Here is a 21,691-nt window from a genome sequence, read left to right as displayed (position 1 = left end):
GATGAAACAGAAGGGAGGAAGACTGTGGATCATAAATCCTATGTGAATTACGGAGCATAAGATGACAGATAGATCAAGGCCACACCTAGCCTTATGCTGCTCCCATGAAAGCAGATAAAAGTATAAGCTAAGATGTATGACACAAAACTATGATGATATGCTTCCTAGGGGGAACATGGGAAATAAAGAGAAAACTAAGAGAAAGTGAACAATAGCCATCCACGCATTTCATATGCTAGTTAGTTGATTGATTTGGGGAAAGATAATTAAAAGAAGAACATTTGCCAAGATGTTCAGTGTAGAGATTCACAGAAAGAAAAGGCAGGCAGGCAGGCAGATAAACACAAATACTCATCCAAAGCCTTAATTGTAAAACTCTAACAATGCCGGTAAAACCGAAGCACCCTGCAAAGATCAGCATGCACAAATAGCCTCTCCCACATTATAACAATTGCTCTGCTTCCTATCTAACAAGCCATAGGAGGAAGCAACATTCTTGGTATCAGTACATTAAAAGAACTTCCCGCAGGTCTAAAACACAGAGTTCTATCAGCTTCTGCATCAATTCAGGAATTCAATAAAGAGCACAGACTCTTTTATTTTATGGGGAAAATTCTAAACGTAGACAAGCCATACTACCCAATTTTTTCTTCTCCAGAGATGTTTTTAATAAGTGTTTTATATATTTATTGTTGCCAATTGTTGTACGCTGCCCACGATTACTTCGTGTGAGATACCTTTTGTGAGAAATTTGATAAACAAATGTATTCATGTGTTTTCAGTGGCTTGTTTTGCATCGTAACCAAGAAACCATTTTGCTCTTTCAGTTAATAGCGGTGTATGTGTAGCAGAAGCTGTATCTTCCCAGGTTATGGGACTGCAGCAACAATGCGTAATTTCCTTAAATGCTTACACTACATTGCAGACATATGTCAGGGGTGTCTTTGCAGGTTTTAACCCCATCGCCTGTAGTTCAATCCCGACAGGGGCTCAAGATTTACTCAGCCTTCCATCCTTCCTGGGGTCAGTAAAATGAGGATCCAGATTATTGGGGACAATATCCTGACTATGTAAACCTCCCACAGAATGCTATAAAACACTATGGGGTGGTATATAAGTCTAAATGCTATTGCTAGTGCTATTTTTTATATTGAGGTTGATTGGAAGGGTAATTTTTTGTGAGATCCTGTTATCTCAACAGGTTTCAGTGGTGGGTTCCTACCGGTTCACTCCGGATCTTGCAAACCAATAGTAGCGACGGCGGGAGGCTCCGCCCACCTGCCTTGACGTCATCACAGATGTTCTGCGCATGCACAGCACAGCGCATGAGCGAAGCAAGCACGCACGCATGTGAGCGCGCACACACGTGTGCGCTCCCGTTGCAAACTGGTAGCGAAGGTAAGTGGAACCCACCCCTGACAGGTTTGAACTTCCAATCCCATCATTTGAGAATAACCAGGATATGGAGTTATTGTAACACTCTCCAGTAATAAAATAGGAGTATAATTTAACTCTTTCTCCTAAATTTATTTTAGAAAGTTCACCCAACTGTACTGCAATTCTCCTTGCTCTTTCGCCTCCCAGCTGCAGACAGGCAAGCTGAAGAAGGAGAAAACGAAAAGCAACATGTTCAATTATGGTTTATTTTTTTATTCCTTTTGAGCAATGGCTGTTCCAGAGAAGAGTGGTTAGCAGTAGGAGTCTTAGCTTATATAAGAGAACAGGGCCAGGCCCCAGCAGGATGGGGGTGGAGGGCTGTTCGGCAACGAAAACTTGGATGGGCTGTCAGAACCAAAAGCCTCTACCGGGGTTGATATGTAGAGCAGCTCTCAGACATTTCATCATTTGCAAACCACAAGATGCAAAGATAAACTGGCAAGGCAAATCTGGAAGCCTAGACTGATTTACTACCTAACACATGATCCCTGACATGATTTACCCACTTATTCAAGCCCCCTTCCCCAATACCAAACACGCCTGACTGGTCTTACCTCATCACAGGCTGCGCACCGAGGTTTGAGGCATTCTGCATGGTGCCGGCCACAATAAATCTTCCCGTCTTGATAGAAATAGATAAGATCCACCAGCAGCTCATTGCAAACGCTGCATATAAAGCACGATGGATGCCAGCACACCCCATGGCCTGCTCTGGATGCAAAGACGGCTATGTCACCTCCATTGATTTGGCCTCCACACTGTCAAGATAAATATAAAAATTAAAGAGAAGCCCTTCTTCTGGACAATTCTTCCGGGCGAGAAATGTTGAATAACGACAGCATCTGGAAAAAGCTGAAGTGACGCAGTGATAAAAATCAGCAAATTTCTTTTCTAGTTATTCACAAGTCAAGCCTTTCTCCAAATACAGTATTATAGGGATTGTGGTGAAACAAAAGCAATTGTGACACGCTGCAGAAGGTCTTTACAGCTCCTATCTACAATGAGATGATCAATGCTTATTCACTCCTCAACCTGTTCCTATATGGGTACAGTTCAAAGCAAGCAAACAGGAACAAGAATGGTAGATCCTGAATCAATTATATTATTCTTCCCTTAGAGATGAAGTTGGGGCAGAAGAAAACTGTGAGTTCTCTACTATATTTCTATGGAGATTCTCAATCATCCAGGTCATGATTGTCCCAAAGGTGCTATTTCCAAAAGACAAATGGACTTTCTTGGGGTTTTCTTTCCTTTTAAAAATTTTGCTTCTCATCCAAGAACTGATGAAGCTTCTTGGATGAGAAGTGAAATGTTTTCAAAGGAAAAAAACCCAAGAAAGTCTAGTTGCTTTTTGGAAATAACACCTTTGGGTCTAGAATAGAATAGAATAGAATAGAATAGAATAGAATAGAATAGAATAGAATAGAATAGAATAGAATAGAATAGAATAGAATAGAATAGAATTTTTTATTGGCCAAGTGTGATTGGACACACAAGGAATTTGTCTTGGTGCATACGCTCTCAGTATACATAAAAGAAAAGATTCATTCATCAAGAATCATAAGGTACAACACTTAATGATAGTCATAGGGTACAAATAAGCAATCAGGAAACAATATCAATATAAATCGTAGATACAAAGTTACAGTCATACAGTTATAAGTAGAAGGAGATGGGTGGGGAACGATGAGAAGATTAATATTAGTGCAGACTTACTAAATAGTTTGACAGTGTTGAGGGAATTATTTGTTTAGCAGAGTGATAAAATAATAAAAATAATCTAAGGTTAAAACAAACTACTGACCTGGTTAACAGCATTGTCTGAATCCAGCCACTAACTGATTTAAGTTACAAGTTTCTACATGTGGCGAATAAATAAAACTGCAGTACAGTACTTTCAATCTCAGATTGTGGGTTGAACTTTTAACATTAAATATTTACATCTTGGGAACAGAAGGTACTAGAAGGCATGAAGCGCTGCAATTTATTCAACTCTGACGGGTGGTATGAATGCCCCCAGAGAAAAACCTCTGATATCTTTCTCATTGCACATTTACCGAGATGATAGCTTGAAATACTTAGCAATTTAAACTGTGGTATCCACTCTAGGGATCATTGCACATATTTGATTAATTTTTTTTCCCACAGATTAGGAATTGGAAACTTGCGTATTGAAAGTAAGATTTGGAATGATCTTATTACATGGTTTTTTTACCATGCTGACACTAAATATAAATACATTAATCAGATCTGAAATGCAAACTGTCAACACTCAATGCTGCAATTTGTAATGCAAAACGTGGAAAACAGTATTCTGCATTTCCAATTTTGTTCCAGGGTTTCTCTACAAAATCTCCTTGGTCTCCATAGGATACCTAAAGCCCTTCTCTGTGTATACTGATGCAGAATGCTACATGTAATAGTCTTTCTCAAATTGATGTACACATTCCTTTTCTTCTTTGTCTTCCAAATGGTTTTCTGGCCTAGCAATGCACCCCCTTAAGCAGCCTTTTCCCTGGGGATTATGCAAGAGAAACTGTTTTTGCAGCTGGCTATTAGCAGCCTTAAGCTAACACTCTGCCACACACCCTAAATCTACACCACCTAATTTTCCTACCCCTGGGGATATTTTTAATGAGTAAGAATTTTTTGCAAGGTCAAAGTGAAGAATAAGTCTTTTGCTGCCATAATGTATTCCTATGGCTTTTGATAGCTCATGGTGCATAGGTGCTTTCATGTCATGGTGATAAGATGCTGATGGGTTGGAGGAGAAGGAGGAAGGGGGAGAAGGAGAAGGAGAAGGAGGAGGAGGAGGAGGAAGAGAAGGAGGAGGAGGAGGAGAAGAAGAAGAAGAAGAAGAAGAAGAAGAAGAAGAAGAAGAAGAAGAAGAAGAAGAAGAAGAAGAAGAACAACAACAACAACAACAACAACAACAACAACAACAACAACGCTGAGAATGGTCTACCTGTTCGCAAATGGCTCCTGTCATGGTGACGGGGAATGGCCGGACATTGCCTCTGCCCAAGTTCTCCCTCTTCCTCTGGTTGCTGAAAAGTTTGAGTTCTCTCTTTTCCTCTTCATCCAGGGAGTTACAGTATCGAACCTGAACATCAAGCAATAAATCAATTGCTTTTCACTAAAAGCAGTGGTTCCTGCTTTTTTCTTCAAAAGTGCAAGATTCATTATTTTTAATCAGGATTAGAGAATATCTGACGGCCATGACAATGTCTGACATTGTGAGAGCATTGGTGATAGATACAAACACAAAATTATTAGTGTGAGATACTTAGCTATTCCTAAAATGACCACCATGGTGGGCAAGACCAGTTGCAAAACAGTCATTTTCACAAGGTATTCACCTCCCCTCCACCAGCATGCTCCCTACCATACCTGTTGTAACTGCCTTGTCATATACCTTTCTCGGGTTACTACAAAATTATTTCACTGCCCATTATATAAACATTAGTAGCAATAAAGACTTTTACACTGCCCCATAGTGGTTGTTTACAAATGTCAGCATATTGCCCCCAACAATCTGGGTCTTCATTTTAACCGATCTCGGAAAGATGGAGAGCTGAGTCAACTCTGGGCCCCATCAGGATCAAACTCCAGGCTGTGGGAAGAATTAGTCTGCAATGCTGCATTCTAACCATTGCGCCACCAGGGCTTCTAGTACCTTACAAAATTCCTGTGCCAGTCTGTGAGGCAATTGCCTAGCTACCATACATATACCTTGTCTAAGCACTTTCAGTGTTTCTATCTATTTACTTTCATGCAGTGGTAGAGTTAGATTACCGTAAACATGATTTAGTCATTTTATACTCCTCTCCTTATATGACCATATTCAGAAGTTCAGAACTAATTGGGAATGCACACTAATTTGTTTAGGAATACACACTTTTAAAAGGAAAAACAAAGTATCTGTAAAAACAATACAATGAGCATTTGGCCAAGTTTTGACTTTACAACAATAAGAAAACAGAATACAACCAATATGAATTCTAGTGGGGTTTAATGTTTCTATGCTTGTTCTGATCTTTTTTTAATGTCAAAAAGATTGTTTCTATGCCCATCACTTAATACTTATTCATCATTTGATCTGGAGCCCTCAACACAATTGTCCATGATTAGACAATTGTGCAAATCATGTTGAAATGTTCCTAAAAATAGTTAACATCCATGACAAGCTTAAACATAAATAACATCTAAGTAGTAAAATATGTAACATTAGTCAAGCTTCTTGGCAACCAGTAATTTGGATTTATGACTTATTAGTCCACGTATTAGAACTTCATCCTTGTCTTCAGCAACAATAGAATTTCACTCCTTAGTTAACGTGTTTCACGTTACATAGCAACGTCTATTGCTATGAAATTATATGTATGTATGTATAAACTGACTAAAATATTTGATGGAAGTTTCAAGGTAGAATATGTATCTGTGAAAAGGGCATAGTCATGACTGATGGTGTTAGTAATGATGTTAAGGCCTTTGGCTAATGAATCATCAAAAACATGCTAAGGCACGTGTTAGACTGACACAAAATGCAACACCCCAGGGAGCCAAACGTAGCTGTAGCTTAAGGACACACTCTTAAAGTAACTCAACTGAATGGAGCCCCATCAAATTTGGTGGGAACTCCTTGGATGGCAGTTAGCTTTATGACCACATCCAAATATATCTCTGGCATCTTTTCAAGAACTCCTAATGAAAAAGGCTTTCTGCAGCTTGGCAAGCTGAATCTGTTCTACTGAAAAAAAATGTGAAGGTTGGGAGATACGTGCTGGAAACACTGTAGAAGTCCAATGGAAATATTTCAGAATATGGCAACAGGAATAAAGCCCCTTTTATAAGAGAGAAATAGAACTGTGACTCCCTGATACTAAGGAAGAAGGTGGAGAGGAAATACAGAATATGAAAGGAAGGTTTCAACAATAACCAATAGCCTTGGTAGTACAATAGCCTTGGTAGTACAGTGGTCTAAATCACCCTGTTATTAAGACCAGCTGCTGCAATTACTGCAGGTTCGAATCTCGCCAGGCTCAAGGTTGACTCAGCCTTCCATCCTTTCTAAGGTAGGTAAATTGAGGACCCAGTTGTGGGGGCAATAAGCTGACTTTGTATAAATATACAAAAGGATGAAGGCTATTGCTTAACACATTGTAAGCCGCCCTGAGTCTCCGGAGAAGGACGGCATATAAATCAAATTAAAAAAACAAAAACAAACCATAACAGTAAAGAACTTGTTTAAATGTAAACTTGATGCGATAGGAGTGGTTCAACAAATCCTGGCAACATTCTGAATCATTTGATTCATTAAACAAAACATATTGGTTTGCAATAAAACATAAAACCCCAGGTCCTTCTTATAACCAGTAATTTAAATTCATAATTTAAAACCTGCTTTAAGAATGTGCAAGTAGGACTTGTTAGAAAGTAATCAGAAGGTTCAAACTCTTAATTCACCAGCAAATGCGTTCCAAAGAACTGGGGTGGCTACCAGAGAAGGCTCTTCTCAAAAAAAATTCCAATATTAGCTTGTGGCAAGCACAGGCAAACTCTCAGGCTGATCTCAGTTAGCAGGAAGGCTGTACAGAAAGAGATATTCTCTAAAGTAGTCTGGTCTCAAGAAGAATTGAACTTCAAAAATAAATCAGATATTTAAATTTTTTCCTGGAATGGCATAACGCATATTATAGTACCAGACAGGAGTTGAATATAATTATCCCTCAGGGCGGCATATAACTAACCGTATCTCTCAGGTGGGTTAATTTCAAATGCCAGAGATCCTCTCAAGTTTCTAATAAGAGAACTCCATCCCTTTGCTACACCCACACATTTGAAAGAGAAAAACAGGATGAGAAACAGAGTGAGCAAGAGAAAAGGTGCCTGGAGTTTGCACTCCTTTGGCATCTCCTCATGTACTGGTTTGCTTCAACCCTGCCTGCCACCCCATCCCACCATTTACTTCTGAACAGATGTACATTTGATCAGGAAAAAAAAGGGCTTAACATCCTCGTCAATTTGTCTAGAAGTCTTGTAAAGCTACCTTTAAGAAATACTGGCTTTTATCTACCCTGAATATGTTCCACTGAATGACCCTAAAGAGTTCCTGGCAGTCTGTGAGAGACAAGAAAGCTTTTCTCTACAAAGCTTTTCTATGGTGGAATAATTTTGCAGAGTTCCTCAGCTCGAAATCCATTTGTCTCTGAAAGTAATTGTCGGAGGGGCAGTTTTTTTTTTTTTTTAAACTTTACAAGATAGCTATGCTGCCTCAATTGTAAGGCTTGGGTAGCTTGCAAAAGAAGAACAAAACAATGCAACCAATAATAAAAGACTAAAAATGTTATATTTTATATAGAAATGTTATATTTTATCAGGTTGGATAAAAATCGATGATTTTTTTAAAGAAATAAAAGAATCAGATTTTTTTAAAAAATTAAATTGGATTTTTTTTATTTTTATCAAATTTATTTTAATAAAATGCTTTTGGAATAAAACTTTATCTAAAGTTAAGTTTTCTATTTAACATACATTAATAATTTAGTGTATTCAGCATGAAATGGAGCTTATTTATGTAGCATGAGGCTGTATATATTCTGCAATATTTACATTTTTAGTAAACTCATTCAATGAATCCAAGCTCTGCAAGCTAAATAGGAAACCTTCATTTTATTTGCAAATAATAATATTAAAGATTCTAACTACCAGCAAGAATGAGTCCTTACATTTAAAGAGCACCTGTCATTTCAGATCCATCATGGCAGCGCCTGTTAGTGGCCATCCATTCACCTGCTGCCGGGCACGTCCCTCACCTTGTGTCGCTGCTGCTGTTGTGGTCCGCCAGCAGCCTGCGGAGCTGGCAGCGGAGTCAGACAGCGATGAGGCTGAGGAAGAACATGGGCCAGTCCTGGAGGCTGGGGAAGGCCCAAATGAGGGCTCTGTGTCAGAGGCAGAGATGGGGCCGGGGCCAGGGCCATCGGGGAGTGAGGTGCAGACTCCAGAGCCTCCAGAGACTGATAGGAGTGAGGCAGAGGAACAGGAGGAGCCTGTTCCTAATGCACACATGAGAAGAGCTGCCAGAAGGCAAGAGCAGCTCAAGCAAAGAGGACCTCTCGGGAGTAGGGCCAAGAGATGATTGGCCCCGCCCATAAGGCTTAAAACAGACCAGCAACGGCGTTTGGGCTTTGCCGGAAAACAACGTTGGTAGCTTCGTCTTCTTCTTCGTCTACGTCTTGTATTTATTATTGTATCTGTGACTTCTGAACGTTTGCCAAGAAAAGCCTTTTGCAGTTTGCCTAATTGGACAAGGTTTGCGATAGGACTGAGGAATTTGTGTTGGGAGAAATTTGCTTTAATTTAGTTGAACGACGCTGGGAATGAAGTAATTCTCAGCTGTTCAAATAAAGTTTGTTTTTTCATTGACTGATTTTCCTACTACTTACTTGGGCCTGGATCACAACAGCCGCATCACCAGCCGTCTCATTAATGTGAATGGGACTGTCGGTAAGTCAGAGGAGAAACCGCTGAGGGACAGAGGTGACAGTTGCTCTTTAAAAGTTATGATTTAAATCAAGCCTATTTACTAGTGATTTAAATTGACTCCATTTAAATCAAATTTACCCTCTCTTTTATATAAAAATGTTGTGTGTATTTTATTACTGCAGCATTTCTCAAACTTTAGTTGTACCAGGTTTTCCTGATGCCTCATCCTGCATATGTGTGAAAGAAAGAAAGAAAGAAAGAAAGAAAGAAAGAAAGAAAGAAAGAAAGAAAGATAGATAGATAGATAGATAGATAGATAGATAGATAGAAAGATAGATAGATATTAATGTTGTTGGTTTGAACTCCGAGCCTGGCAATTTGGTTGTAAACGTTTCATCCCTATTCGAGGAGACATCTTGTGCACTTTGGAAAGAGCACTGACAATGTCTCCTCGAATGGGGACAAAACGTTTGCAACTAAATCACCAAGCTCGGAGCTCAAACCAACAACATAACTACCAACTCAGGCTACTAATATTCAAAGACATTTCATATTAATATGTATTTAAAATATTGCACATTTATTTCTATGCAAATGTGCATGGAGAAGAACAGGCAGGGTTTAGAGCAGGATACTCAATAATTGATCATGGTTTTGTATCGGATCATCTGATAAATAAGTATGCACAAAAACGCTGACAGGAAATTGTACGTTGCCTTTAGGGATTCTCTTGCAGTTTCTGATTTTATTGATAGATACAAACCATGGATTAAACTAGATCAGTTGAATTTGAATAGAAGGTTGTTAATTTTGATCATGGCTTTATAGACAAACACTCAAATTCAGATTAGGTTCACCCTAGCAGACCACCAAATAAATATGCTTGCACCTTCACTGTTTAATCTATTTATTAATGATATTGTTCCAGCCCAGAGTAAAGAAAATTATTTTTCAGTAAAGGCAGGGAATAGGAACTCCTCTGTATTATTTGATGTATTGCTTATCTCAGATAGACTTGACAGATAGTTAAGAGCTTTGGATAGCTATTGCCCTTAAATTACCTAACTGCAAATGTGGAGAAATGAAAAGTGCTGGCATATGAGCAGAAAAGAAAAAGATGCAACTGTAAAAATGGGAAACATCTCTTACAGATGGGTATTCTTTTGAATGCTTTAGGTCGTTGGTAGTCTCATTGTCTCTCATTGTCAGGCCCAAAAAATAAAAAATTTGTAACTTGGCAGGAATAATAAAGTTCTGGTGTACCATTAATGGTCAACAAATTTCTGCAATCCTAACTCTTCTAAAAAAACCAAATTAGTTCCTTATTTTTCATATGCAGTAGATTATAGGGAATTTCTACTCTTTGTGATATGGACTTCTTTCAAAATGAGCTCCCCATAATTACAACCATTCATTTAGTGACCATTTGAAGTTACAACTGCACTGAAAAAAGCGACTTGTAATGGTTTTTAATACTTTTGACTGTTGTGCCATCCCTGTGGTCATGTGATCAAAATTTGGATGCTTGGCAATTGGCATGTATTTATGATGGATGCGATGTCCCGGGATTGTGTATTCACCTTTTAAGACCTTCTGTCAAGGTCAGTGGGGAAGCCAGATTCACTTAACAACCACATTACTACTGAGCGATTCACTTAACAACTATGGCACGAAGGTTCATAAAATGGGTCTTAAAACTCACTTAACAACTGTCTTTCTTAGCAATAGAAAGTTTGGGCTGAATTGTGGACATTAAGCCAAGGACTGTATTTTAGGTATATCTAATATTTTTATGTACACTGAGAGCATATGCACCAAAGACAAATTCCTTGTGTGTCCAATCACACCTGGCCATTAAAGAATTCTATTTCTATTTCTATTTCTATTTCTATTTCTATTTCTATTTCTATTTCTATTTCTATTTCTATTTCTATTTCTATTTCTATTTCTATTTCTATTCTATTCTATTCTATTCTATTCTATTCTATTCTATTCTATTCTATTCTATTCGTACTCCTATCCCTTTTCTCTGTACAGAAACTAGTACATACCTAATTAAAGCTAAATTAATTATAAGGGCACTTTATTATTGGGAATCTAGATTCCTCTCAATATTTGATCCCTGATTTGTCAGGTGGTGTCTCTTAACGCAAATGAATTTATCCACTCCTTCTTGAACCAGTTGGCTTACATTTTTTATCCAATCCTTGCATACCTTTTAGGTTTTTTCCCCATAATTCTTTTTTAAATTCAAACGATGCAAACAATGACCTATTATTTAAAAGCAGGGTACTGAATGTCTTTGCCCAAAGAAATGTGTTTAAATGATCACAAAATAATATCGCCGCTCGGTACACACTTCATAAAACCAAAATCTGAGAATGCCGTCCCTCCGAGAGGCCCTTGCAAGACTACAATTCCAGCAAAGGGCATCAGCAACTAGAGAGGGCCAATTTCTCAATTTTTCACATAATATATACTTCTTCTCTTGTTCCAAAGAGATTATAGAAAATTCTACCCATTTTTTATTGTACTGTCCTATTTCCGCTTCAGGGAAATTGCTGAACCTCCTCTTGGTAGGAAAATAATTTCGGCCTGATTCATCATGTGAAATTGAATATCTAATGAATTTAGACAAGGAGACACTGCCATGGAAATTAGCAAGCTTTGCATGGGCTGCTGCTAAGCAGGGTTAGCCTCTGTTCCAGAGCTTTGGGCCTGCTTTATAGCATCTCTCTCCATAGAGCACTTGGAACACAACAGCTGCTCAACAGTCCATAGCCGCCAAAGGAAGTCGTGGTTCCTATTCCCTCGGTCAACAGTTCTTTGTAATCCTCTGCTAATCTTAAATCCTAAACAAGGTTAACATCCTTGAAAGATTTTACTTCAGGATAATATTAATGGATTTTGGTCCCTTTCCCACTCTTTGCATACATAAAATCAAAACAGTTATGAGTAATACAGCTAAAGGCATGTTATACTAGTATATAATGTTTTCCTATATACGTCTATTTGCATTAAGTCCAGTGGGATTTCTCCCAGGTCATTTCTAAGCTCAGAAGAAAAGCTATATTGGAAGATTATTGGGATAAGAAGTTAGTCCTCAATTTATAATTTTATAAAACATATTTTTGCAACAGGGAATAAATAAATATTTTGGTTCTCAAGCAAAGATTTGCTTGAGCTTAGGTTTAGGTTCCAAATGAATAATTTCTTTACCTTCTTCCTTTAGCAAATGATTGTATTTATGCAAAATATGTGCAAATGTTATTTCTTTGCCTGGGCATTCTAACCTTTCTCCTTAACACAACAACCTGAAAACAAATTCAGGTGCTGCCAATATTGTTAACCTTCCTGTGCTGACTGGATTACAGGAGACCTCAAGAATAATTTGCAATGTCTACAAAAGACTTTTTAAAAAGAGAATCAATTTCTAACTCCATCTATTATGCAGCAATTATAAGATCAGCCATTCGGTTATCCTGGGATAACTGATCTTCCGTCACCTCACTGTTTAAACCATATACCGTATGCAGGTAATCCTCGAGTTACAACAGTTCACTTAGTGACCGCTACGACGCTGAATAAAGTGACTTATGACCATTTTTCACACTTACGACTGTTGCAGCATCCCCATGGTCACCTGATCAAAATTCAGATGTTTGGCAACTGGTTCATATTTATGACAATTGCAGTGTCCCAGGGTCACGTCGACACTTTTTGCAACATTCTGACAAGCAGAGTCAATAAGGAAACAACTTCTGTGATTCACTTAACTGTGGCAAGAAAAGTCGTAAAATGAGTCAAAACTCAATGAATGTTTCACTTAGCAACTGAAATTTTCGCTCAATTGTGATTGTTAAATCCAGGATTATCTGTATTTCCTTTAATATCAGTTCTGATCACCCTCTGTATGATATTCATGCAAAAGTGAAACTATTAAACATCAAGGCCGGAAGTTTTCAAATTTGGAGTTGGGAACTGTTGGGGGTCACAAGCAGCTTGGAAGGGTGGGTTGTACTGGTCAGATTTGGGTAGTGAGTCCACACCTCCTATTGCACTTTTGTCCACCTAGGTAGGGAAATGTGGTCTAATCTTGCACTGGACCTTGCTCCTAGAGGCCAGTAGCAGGATTAGGAAGTATAAAATCCCCTGTGGTACCCAGATAAACATTTAATCATGAAAAATGTACGAGAAGGAGTGGCAGAAGCTGGGAGTGGAGTTAAATGAAGGATGAGCCTAGAATCCCTACGTAGCCACAATGGAACTAAGTCAACTCCCCCCTGAATTCCGTTGACCTTTTTCTAACTACAAGCAGGTGCTAACTGTTACTTGAGAATAATCTTCTGCATAAGCATGAGTAGCAATAAATCAGTTTAATTGGACCTTCACGTGTGGAGCTGATCTTTTACGCCTGACAAAATGTGGTTGATTTATGTCTTGCCTATCCTGACACCAATGAAATCATGACTTCATTTATGATTTCAGGTGGTCTCTAACTGCAAGTTTTAACGTGACCAAAGGAGTTTATTGCATTCATAAGTGTAGAGTAATTATTTTAATATAGTTAACATATAGTTAATGCGCATGTAAACTAAATGAAAGAATACTTAATTTTTATTGTGGCCCACGCAGAAGTGAAATCCCAGCCATACTACTAAAAATCCGAATGCAATTTTTCTAGAAAATGTTGAGACATCCCTGCTTAAACTGAGGATTTTCTTTCCAGGCAAGTCTGAAAATATGATAGTGAATGCAGCTTTCATATTGACTGTATCATGCATTCCATTTTCTGTAATTATATAATGGCAAAGCAATTAAAATTATTCTATTTGTACATTAAAATACCCTAACCCTAATCCAAAACTATGTGGAAACATCAAAAAAATATAAAATGAACAAAGGAGCCATTGAAAACTGAGAGTAAAGCTTATTTTAGAGAATGTTTTTCTGAGTTTCTTTCATTTTGATATCAAAGTTTCCATTAAGCTACTTCCTATGAAGATTTTTCTATAGTAAAAGAAATATTAAACAAAATCCAAAATCAAAATTCCATGCCACAAATGGTAATTGCTGAGCCATAATTTAGCTTCACAATGCCGGAGACCCACAAGTGTTCAATGCTGTTTGTGTGTATGTGTTTGTGTGCATGTGTAGGAACATTTGGGAGGACATATTGGGGCTGCCCTTGAGGACCACTCGGAGGCTTCAGCTGGTGCAAAATGCGGCCGCGTGGGTTGTGATGGGAGAATCCCGATACTCCCATGTAACACCCCTCCTGCGCGACCTGCATTGGTTACTGGTTGCCCTCCGGGTGAGATTCAAGGTGCTGGTGATGACCTATAAAGCCCTACATGGCTTAGGCCCAGGATATTAGGCGGACCACCTGCAGCCAGCAACAACATTCCATTGCCCGGTTCGCGCCCATAGGGAGGGCCTGCTCAGGGTGCCGTCGTCGAGACAATGTTGGCTGGCGGCCCCCAGGGGTAGAGCCTTCTCTGTGGGCGCACCCACCCTCTGGAATCAACTTCCCTTGGGGCTTTGGCTGGCCCCTGACCTTCGCACCTTTCGCTGCGAATTAAAAACTTGGTTATTCAAGTCCCCCGGCCTGGACTGATGGGGTTTTTTACGGGTTTTTAATTGTATCTGATTTAATTAGGCATTTTAACTTGCATTATGGATTGTGGTTTTTATTGTTGTGAACTGCCCTGAGTCCGTTGGAGATAGGGCAGCATATAAGCCTAATTAATTAATTAATTAATTAATTAATTAAATATTGCAACAAATTCACTACTTTCTGAAACAGCAGTGAAATATAGAAACAAAAACCTTTCATGAAAAATCCGTGGGATTCAGAATTAAGGGACATCAACCTCAATTTTCTTTTGTGACCTCATCATGGATCTATAACTTCCCCTGAGCTGAATGCTGCTCTTGATTTTTAGGGATCATGTCCAATACTAAAAAAACAGTGTTTGAGCCCATGACCCAAAGTTAAAAGGACTAAGAAAGAAAACTAAAATGATTTGTATTTACACTGAATTTAAAGTGCATATATTTTATATACTGCCCACCACTACTCCATCCTGTTTGTTGTTTCATCATGACAGGATGTGGGTAAATGCCAAGAGCACACACTTAGGGTCACCTAAGGTCATCTTTGCCGCCCAACTAAGGCAAGCAGGTACCTAGATTGAGCAGCAGCAAAATAGGAAGATGATGGAGGTGGATTATTACTTTACTGACAATAGCAAAATCATAATTTCATACTGCGCAGGAGAAGACCATGATAAGTCGCTCCTGTATTTTGTTTATCAAGAAAACCATATAGGTAGACAATATAAAGTAATTGATAATATAGTGTCAGAGACACCAGTTCTAAAAACTAACATACAAAAATAAAAATTAAGAATCAGCTTATCTGCCGATCTATGTTGTGACTATAGCTAAGTCTTTAAAAATACTATTGTATATACTCATGGATAAACCCTTCGATGTATTTTGGATCCTAAAATGATTGGCTGATCTGCAAGTATATATGGTAACTAAAAAATTCAGAGAGCTGTTAGAAGACACAAGAAGCAGTATTACAATGACATCTGTAAAGACATCAAAGCTGGAGCTCGACATGGAAAAATAAGGGAAGTTTTCCAAAATTTCTCCAAGCTCATATCGAGATACCAATCTCATATTGCTTTGCTAAAATATGCTAATGGACAGACAGCAACTGATTCAACAAAAAGAAAAGAACTGAAATTCTATACAATGTTAACCAAGTGAGCCTGGAAAATATTCCCTATTTATAAGAATTTCCAGTCCTAAAAGATGAAGTTAAATCATTACTCCAGTTTGACCATGTTGGAAGATGACAGGAATTGATGGAATATCTACAGAAATATGACAAGCGATATAAGTAAATAACGGTTCTAACCAAATTATTCCATCAAATTTGGAAAATGATAAAATGAACCACAGATTGGAAGAGCTTAATCTACAAACCAAAACCAATAAAGACTTAACACTGTGCAAACTATTGTACAATATCCTCAATCTGGTATGCAAGCAAGATAACACTTAGGATCATCCGACAGTTATTAGATAACTGTTCATGGAAGATCATCATGGAAAATGAGATATTATTTTAGATGAGATTGAGGGACAAGAGGCATTATTGCTGATGCACGCTAGAACATTGAGTAATCCAAAGAATATTATAAATATGTCAATATGTGCCTATTTGAGCTCAGAAAGGCCTTTGATTGGGTCTATTGTGACAAAGTGGAATGTTCTTAGTCTCAGAACATGTCATTGTCCTCTTGAAAACCTATAGACAGGATAGGAACCATAGTTAAGAAGAAACTTTTGAAAACAGCTGGACTTAGTGAGACAAAGCTGGCTACTCTCTCCTTATTCATTCAATCTATATAATGAATATATTTTGAAAGAGGCTAGATTGTTAGAAGGTGAGTGTAATTTTAAAATTGCAGGGGGGAAAAAACATAAATAACCTGAACTATGCTGATGCTACTACTCTGTCTGCAAGCTCAGGTAATTAAAATCAAGCAGCACAGTAGGACAATTAAATGGCATAAAATCATAAATAAACAGCACTATGCTGATGCCTGTCTGCAAGCTCTAGTAATTAAAATCAAGCAGCACAGTGGGGCAATTAAGTAACATAGAACCTTAGCGTTGAAAGGAGTCTTGGAAGTCTTGTAGTCAAACCTCCTACCCCCGGCAGGAATCCTTAGACCACCCCAGACAAATGGCTGTCCAATCTTTGAAAACCTCCAGTGATGGGACACTCAAAACTTCAAGAGGCTGGCTGTTCAACTTCTCACAGTAAGGAATTCCCTCCTTATTTATTTCAAGACAATGAAGAAACTTAAGTGGAGGATAGTATCTGCTTTTTAGGACTGACTATCATCTGTAAAGGAACCAACAGGGAAGAAATATGCTTCGGGCAAGCACTTGGTAAAGTACTAACAAAGGCTTGTAAAAAAATATTCAGCAATGTGCTGAATGGTTTTCCCTGTGATATTCTAGGGAAACAAAAGTTGTATTTGAAGAAGCACGATAGAAAAGGTATGTTAGGGTCAGACAAGGCATTGAGAATACCATAGACAGCCAAGAAAGCAAACAAATGGCTCAGAGACCAAATCTAGCCAGAGTTTCATTTCAGACACAAATAATCAGACTCAAGTTATCACATTAGGCACATTACACAAAGACTCAGAACTTTTCAGAATCTGGGAAAGCTGGAAATTAAGAGAAGAGAATGACTAACAGCAAGGTGGGTGAACTCAATTGCAACAGTAATGAGGACACCATTTAGAGATCTGAAGGTCCAAGTTGGGGACATATCATCCCAAAGAAGGTCTATCTTTGTGATCATTAAGTGTGAGCACCAACTTGGTATAGGTTGGAAGCATGCGGAAGAGACCTTCATCCTGCAGTGGATAGACAATGGCTAAAATGATTGATGATGATTATAATAATTTATATCTGGTAATATATTTAATAGTTTTCTCTTCCTTTTTTTATGCCTTCCAATCAGTCTTATCTCCTGACAACTGCTTGGAGAAGTGCTTGCAGGTTTCTTGGCAAGAGTTTCAGATTTGCCATTATTTTCTTCAAAGGCCTGAGAGAGGACTGACCCAAAGTCATCCAGTTTGCTTTGTACCCAGCGGTTGGTTTCCAATATTCTACGCATGCACCCAACCTTCCACACATACTCCTGGCCTCAAAAACGTGGCAAAATAGGACGGCATTACATCTGGACGGGTGGAAGGGTGCACCTGCAGTCTCCGCTACCAATTCGCCCAAACTGGTACGAACCAGCTGAATATCACCTCTGCTTGTGCCTAAGGTGGGACTAGAACTTAATTTCTAGCCCAATGTTATTAACTGCCACACCAAAACCGGAAGGTCACTTTTGACAGTATAAAATTATAACTTGGAAATTATAAAATTATAATTTGGAAAGATTTTCTAAAGATTTCTAATGGATGCACCCAAGATTTTCAGAGGATATTTGCTATTTTGGAACTTCAGGCTGCATATCTCTTTGTAATGTAGGAACAATGTTTTTTAATGCTTTTGAGGTGCTTTTGAGTGTCCAGAAAATGTTATACTCAATCATTTTAAAATAAATTATGTCTTTATTTCCTAACCGGAATATTTAAGGAGTTCACCGAATGCTGAGAGTGGATTGACATTTTGAAAAAAGGTGCAATTAAATGTCTAAGTGATGAGAACCATTTCTAAATCTTGGTTTTGAAAATGTATCATTAGTTCTAGGCAAGGGTGAAATGCTACCGGTTCGGGCTGATTCACCCAAACCGGTAGTAAAAAATGCTACTGGTTCTCCGGAACCGGTAGTTAAAAATGCTTTAAAAACTAAAAAAAAAAAAAAAAAAAAAAGTTCCGACGATCGCGCGTCGCTCAGCTCGTCGGAACTTTTTTTTTTTTTTTTTTTACTTTTTACTTTTTAAGAATTTTTTGTTTCCTGTTCGGGCGAATAGGTAGTAAAAAATGCTTTAAAAAAGTAAAAAAAAAAAAGGCTCGGACGATTGCGTGGCAAAGCTGTGATCATCCAAGCCTTTTTTTTTTTACTTTTTAAAAGCATTTTACTATCTATTCACCTGAACCAGTAGTAAAAAATGCTTTAAATTTTTTTTTTAAAAAGGTTCCCAAGATCGTGCGCCACAGCTGATTCCACACCCCCCCACTGTTCCACTTATCTTCCTAAGCCTCCTTTTGGTGTGAAGTGTGCATACACGCGCAGCGTGCGTTTGGTGCGAACTGCAAATGTGCGGCCAGCGAACCTGTAGCAAACCGGTTCAGATTTCACCACTGGTTCTAGGGCTTCAGTTAAATGGGATATGCAGGTCACAGTTTTAATATAAAAAAAATCATACTATCCCTGTTTCAGAATTGGAAAAGAGCTGTGATCTTTAAAACCTCTCTTATCTTATCCTCTCTCTTCTGTGTGGTGTGATTTCAAGATTTTTCTCTGCCCTATCCGCAGTATCTCTTTATCTTTTAATAATGATAAGGCCTTTTTGCCCCCCCCAAAAGATGTTAATGATTATGACCTTAGAGATGCTTTGAGCTTCAATTTCTGTAGTAACTCTCAAAATTCCAGCAACATATGATATTCTTAATAGGACACAGGGTTAAATTAAGCTCTTAAATGCTATGGCCAAGGCAACAGCTGCCTATTACAGATCCCTAACCTTTTGAGTAATGATTAGAGCCCCATTTTAGGGCGGAAAAAACTAAGCTTAAAATCCATTCTTTCCATGAAGCTCACCTATTTATTTTAGGTCATCCACTATCTCTTCGTTTCAGCTAAATCACTGGGTTATCATGAAGATAGGAGGAGGGGAGAGCAATCACTTATGTTTCTTGGAGGAAAGTGAGATAAAACAGCAATTGTGTGGGGTGAACATTGGTACTTTGGTAGTGGGCTTAATTCTTTGGCCAAATCTCCTGTTTACTTCCCCTACACCTCCTTTCCATTACTTCCCTTAGGTGGAAATATTGATGTCATCATGTTCAGTGACCAAACCAACAGGAAGAGGACAACTTTCGATTCAGATGGAAGCAATCATTTGAAAGAGATGTTTCTGAATTTCTGTCTGAGTGAATGGTTGCTTCACTTTGCAAGCTGCCTGAGATGGCTACCAGTTCATAGGAAAAGTTGAATCCACTGTGCAACAGTTTCCCACAAGATGCAGTGGGACTAAGAATTAGAAAAAGGAAGACCCACATTAGTTTCTACGTCGAACAAGGAGGTTTCTTTCTGATTTCTCTTCCAATTAATCCTTTCTAACCGTCCTGCTGAAGAGAAGAAATCCAAGTATTTTGCTATCAGCCATCAATCCATGCTATACTCATGTGGCTTTCAGTCCTTCATGACTGAGCTATTTTATACACTTTTATTGAACGGATGGGTTCCAAGAACATCTCAGTTTCTACCATCTTTTGGATAACTTCAACTTCATCTTCCACATCTGCATGTCTTTAAAAGCACACAGAGTCCATCTACTGACAGGCCTGACGATTAAGAGGACCAGTTCAGAAAATAAAATGAAATTTAATAACTCTTTTCTTCCCTTCTGCCTTTAGAAAAAAAATGCCTTGTCTGCTGTTGAGAAAAAAAGTCCCATATTGTCACCTATAGAATTATGCAATTAGATACATACGTGCATGTACACATGCCCTTCATGTTATCCCTGGCAATTTTGTGAGATCTCAACCAAAAATACAGCACTAACCACCATACAAATATAGAGTATATACATTTTGACCAGGGCACTTCTAACATTAGAACAAGCATTCCCAAAAAATACTAAAGAAGTCATCAGACATGCCAAATCACTGAGCATTTCCTTTATTTTTACACATACTTTATTTCTCTACTATATAATCCCATTCTTACTGCATCCAACAACCAATCTTCAACTCTGTATTTACCCAAAATACTCCTTAATTCAGGCCTCTCCACTTCAGCAAACACTTTTTCTAAGCCTACTATTTTACATTCGTGTTTTTCTATGACCTATAAAAGAGGGAAAACTCTGGTCTGCACATACCCTGCCTGGCATAAAGCCTCAATGCACTCCTGACATTTTGCTCAATGTATCTGTGGTACATTTTCAATCTGTCAAGCACATTCCCAGACAAGCAAAAACCCTTTCATATTTCTGTATTCATTCTTGATAGGTTTTCTTTTTATATTGGGGAAACAATAACAGTGTCCTTCTACTCTTCAGGCAGAGATGCATCATGCAAACACATTAAACAAATCTCACTGTGACTTCATATGCCGACCTCATCCGTTGTAGATGTGCAACCCTTTCTCTAACTGAACCATCTTACCATATTTCTGTATTTCTCAATCTTAGCAACTTTTAAGATATGTGGACTTTAACTTCCAGAATACCCCACCCAGCATTTCAACATACTAACAGCATTTATGGCTCCCCACCCATCATTTTTATGACATTCATTTAATTTCCCCTATTCATCATTCCCATACAAAAGTAAAATATTCCTTCCAGCATTCCCTCATTTAGGTTTGACCCCAAATAATTTTATCCTTTTTATTTTTAATTAAATTCCCTCTGCTGGAGGCATCATCAACTTCCCAAACAAGTTTTTTATTTCCATTAAAATTGCTCTGTATTTCCTCACCCACTTATTGTTATGTCTTTTGGGCCTTTCTTTGCACTGGCGCTCACAGTTGTGTGTTGCAGAAATAGCACAAGCCGCCTGTTTTAATGTGCCCTGAGGGTGAAGCCATATACAACTAAAAGGAGAAATATGACTGTTGGTATAAGTATGTGCTTTTTCTCAATTGCCCAATTTAATACAAAAGTAGGAAAAGTGGAAGTCTAGCAACTGTAGTAGAACAGGCTAATTGATCCCATATAATTTTTAGAAAACCTGAGTAAATATGCTATATGCTGGCAAAACATTTCCTATAATACAGATGTGTCCCATTAACATCAAGGTCAACTCAATATCTCTACTGAGTCTCATTCCAAAAGTTGTAGATTCTTCTTCAACTTTTTATTTCAGAAGTTGTGAACTATTCTTACTTTAAAAAAGCTTTCCTAAGAACACACACTACTTCATGTAAATAAGATAGTACCTTTAGATCTTCAAAGTGTTATTGAAATTGATATAATTTATTTATGAACTGGACTGGAGTTGAAATTCAAAACATATAAAGTTAAAGCATGAACTATTTATACATCAA

General features: G+C 38.1%; 1 protein-coding gene and 1 long non-coding RNA gene across 8 annotated transcripts in view; one reads left to right on the top strand and one right to left on the bottom strand.

The window, feature by feature from the left end:
• The window catches only part of PRICKLE2 (prickle planar cell polarity protein 2), a 362,678-nt gene that overhangs the window by 61,591 nt on the left and 279,396 nt on the right, over nucleotides 1-21,691 (bottom strand). For all 7 annotated transcript variants that reach the window (XM_034440643.3, XM_034440647.3, XM_034440646.3 and 4 more), the window contains 2 exons: nucleotides 4,403-4,540; nucleotides 1,992-2,195 (listed from right to left, as the gene is read on the bottom strand). In XM_034440643.3, the coding sequence (XP_034296534.2) occupies nucleotides 1,992-2,195; nucleotides 4,403-4,540 (342 nt within the window). The remainder of the gene's footprint in view (nucleotides 1-1,991; nucleotides 2,196-4,402; nucleotides 4,541-21,691) is intronic.
• LOC117679036 (uncharacterized) lies at nucleotides 16,696-19,942 on the top strand. Its single transcript, XR_004595232.3, has 3 exons — nucleotides 16,696-16,764; nucleotides 17,562-17,752; nucleotides 19,459-19,942. It is a non-coding gene; the product is annotated as an uncharacterized LOC117679036 (long non-coding RNA).

This window comes from Pantherophis guttatus, chromosome 2, assembly GCF_059756535.1.
Source record: "Pantherophis guttatus breed Tessera chromosome 2, ASM5975653v1, whole genome shotgun sequence".
Classification (NCBI taxonomy): domain Eukaryota; kingdom Metazoa; phylum Chordata; class Lepidosauria; order Squamata; family Colubridae; genus Pantherophis; species Pantherophis guttatus.
The sequence above is the reverse complement of the archived record's forward strand: the minus strand, read 5'-3'. Positions and strand labels throughout refer to the sequence as shown.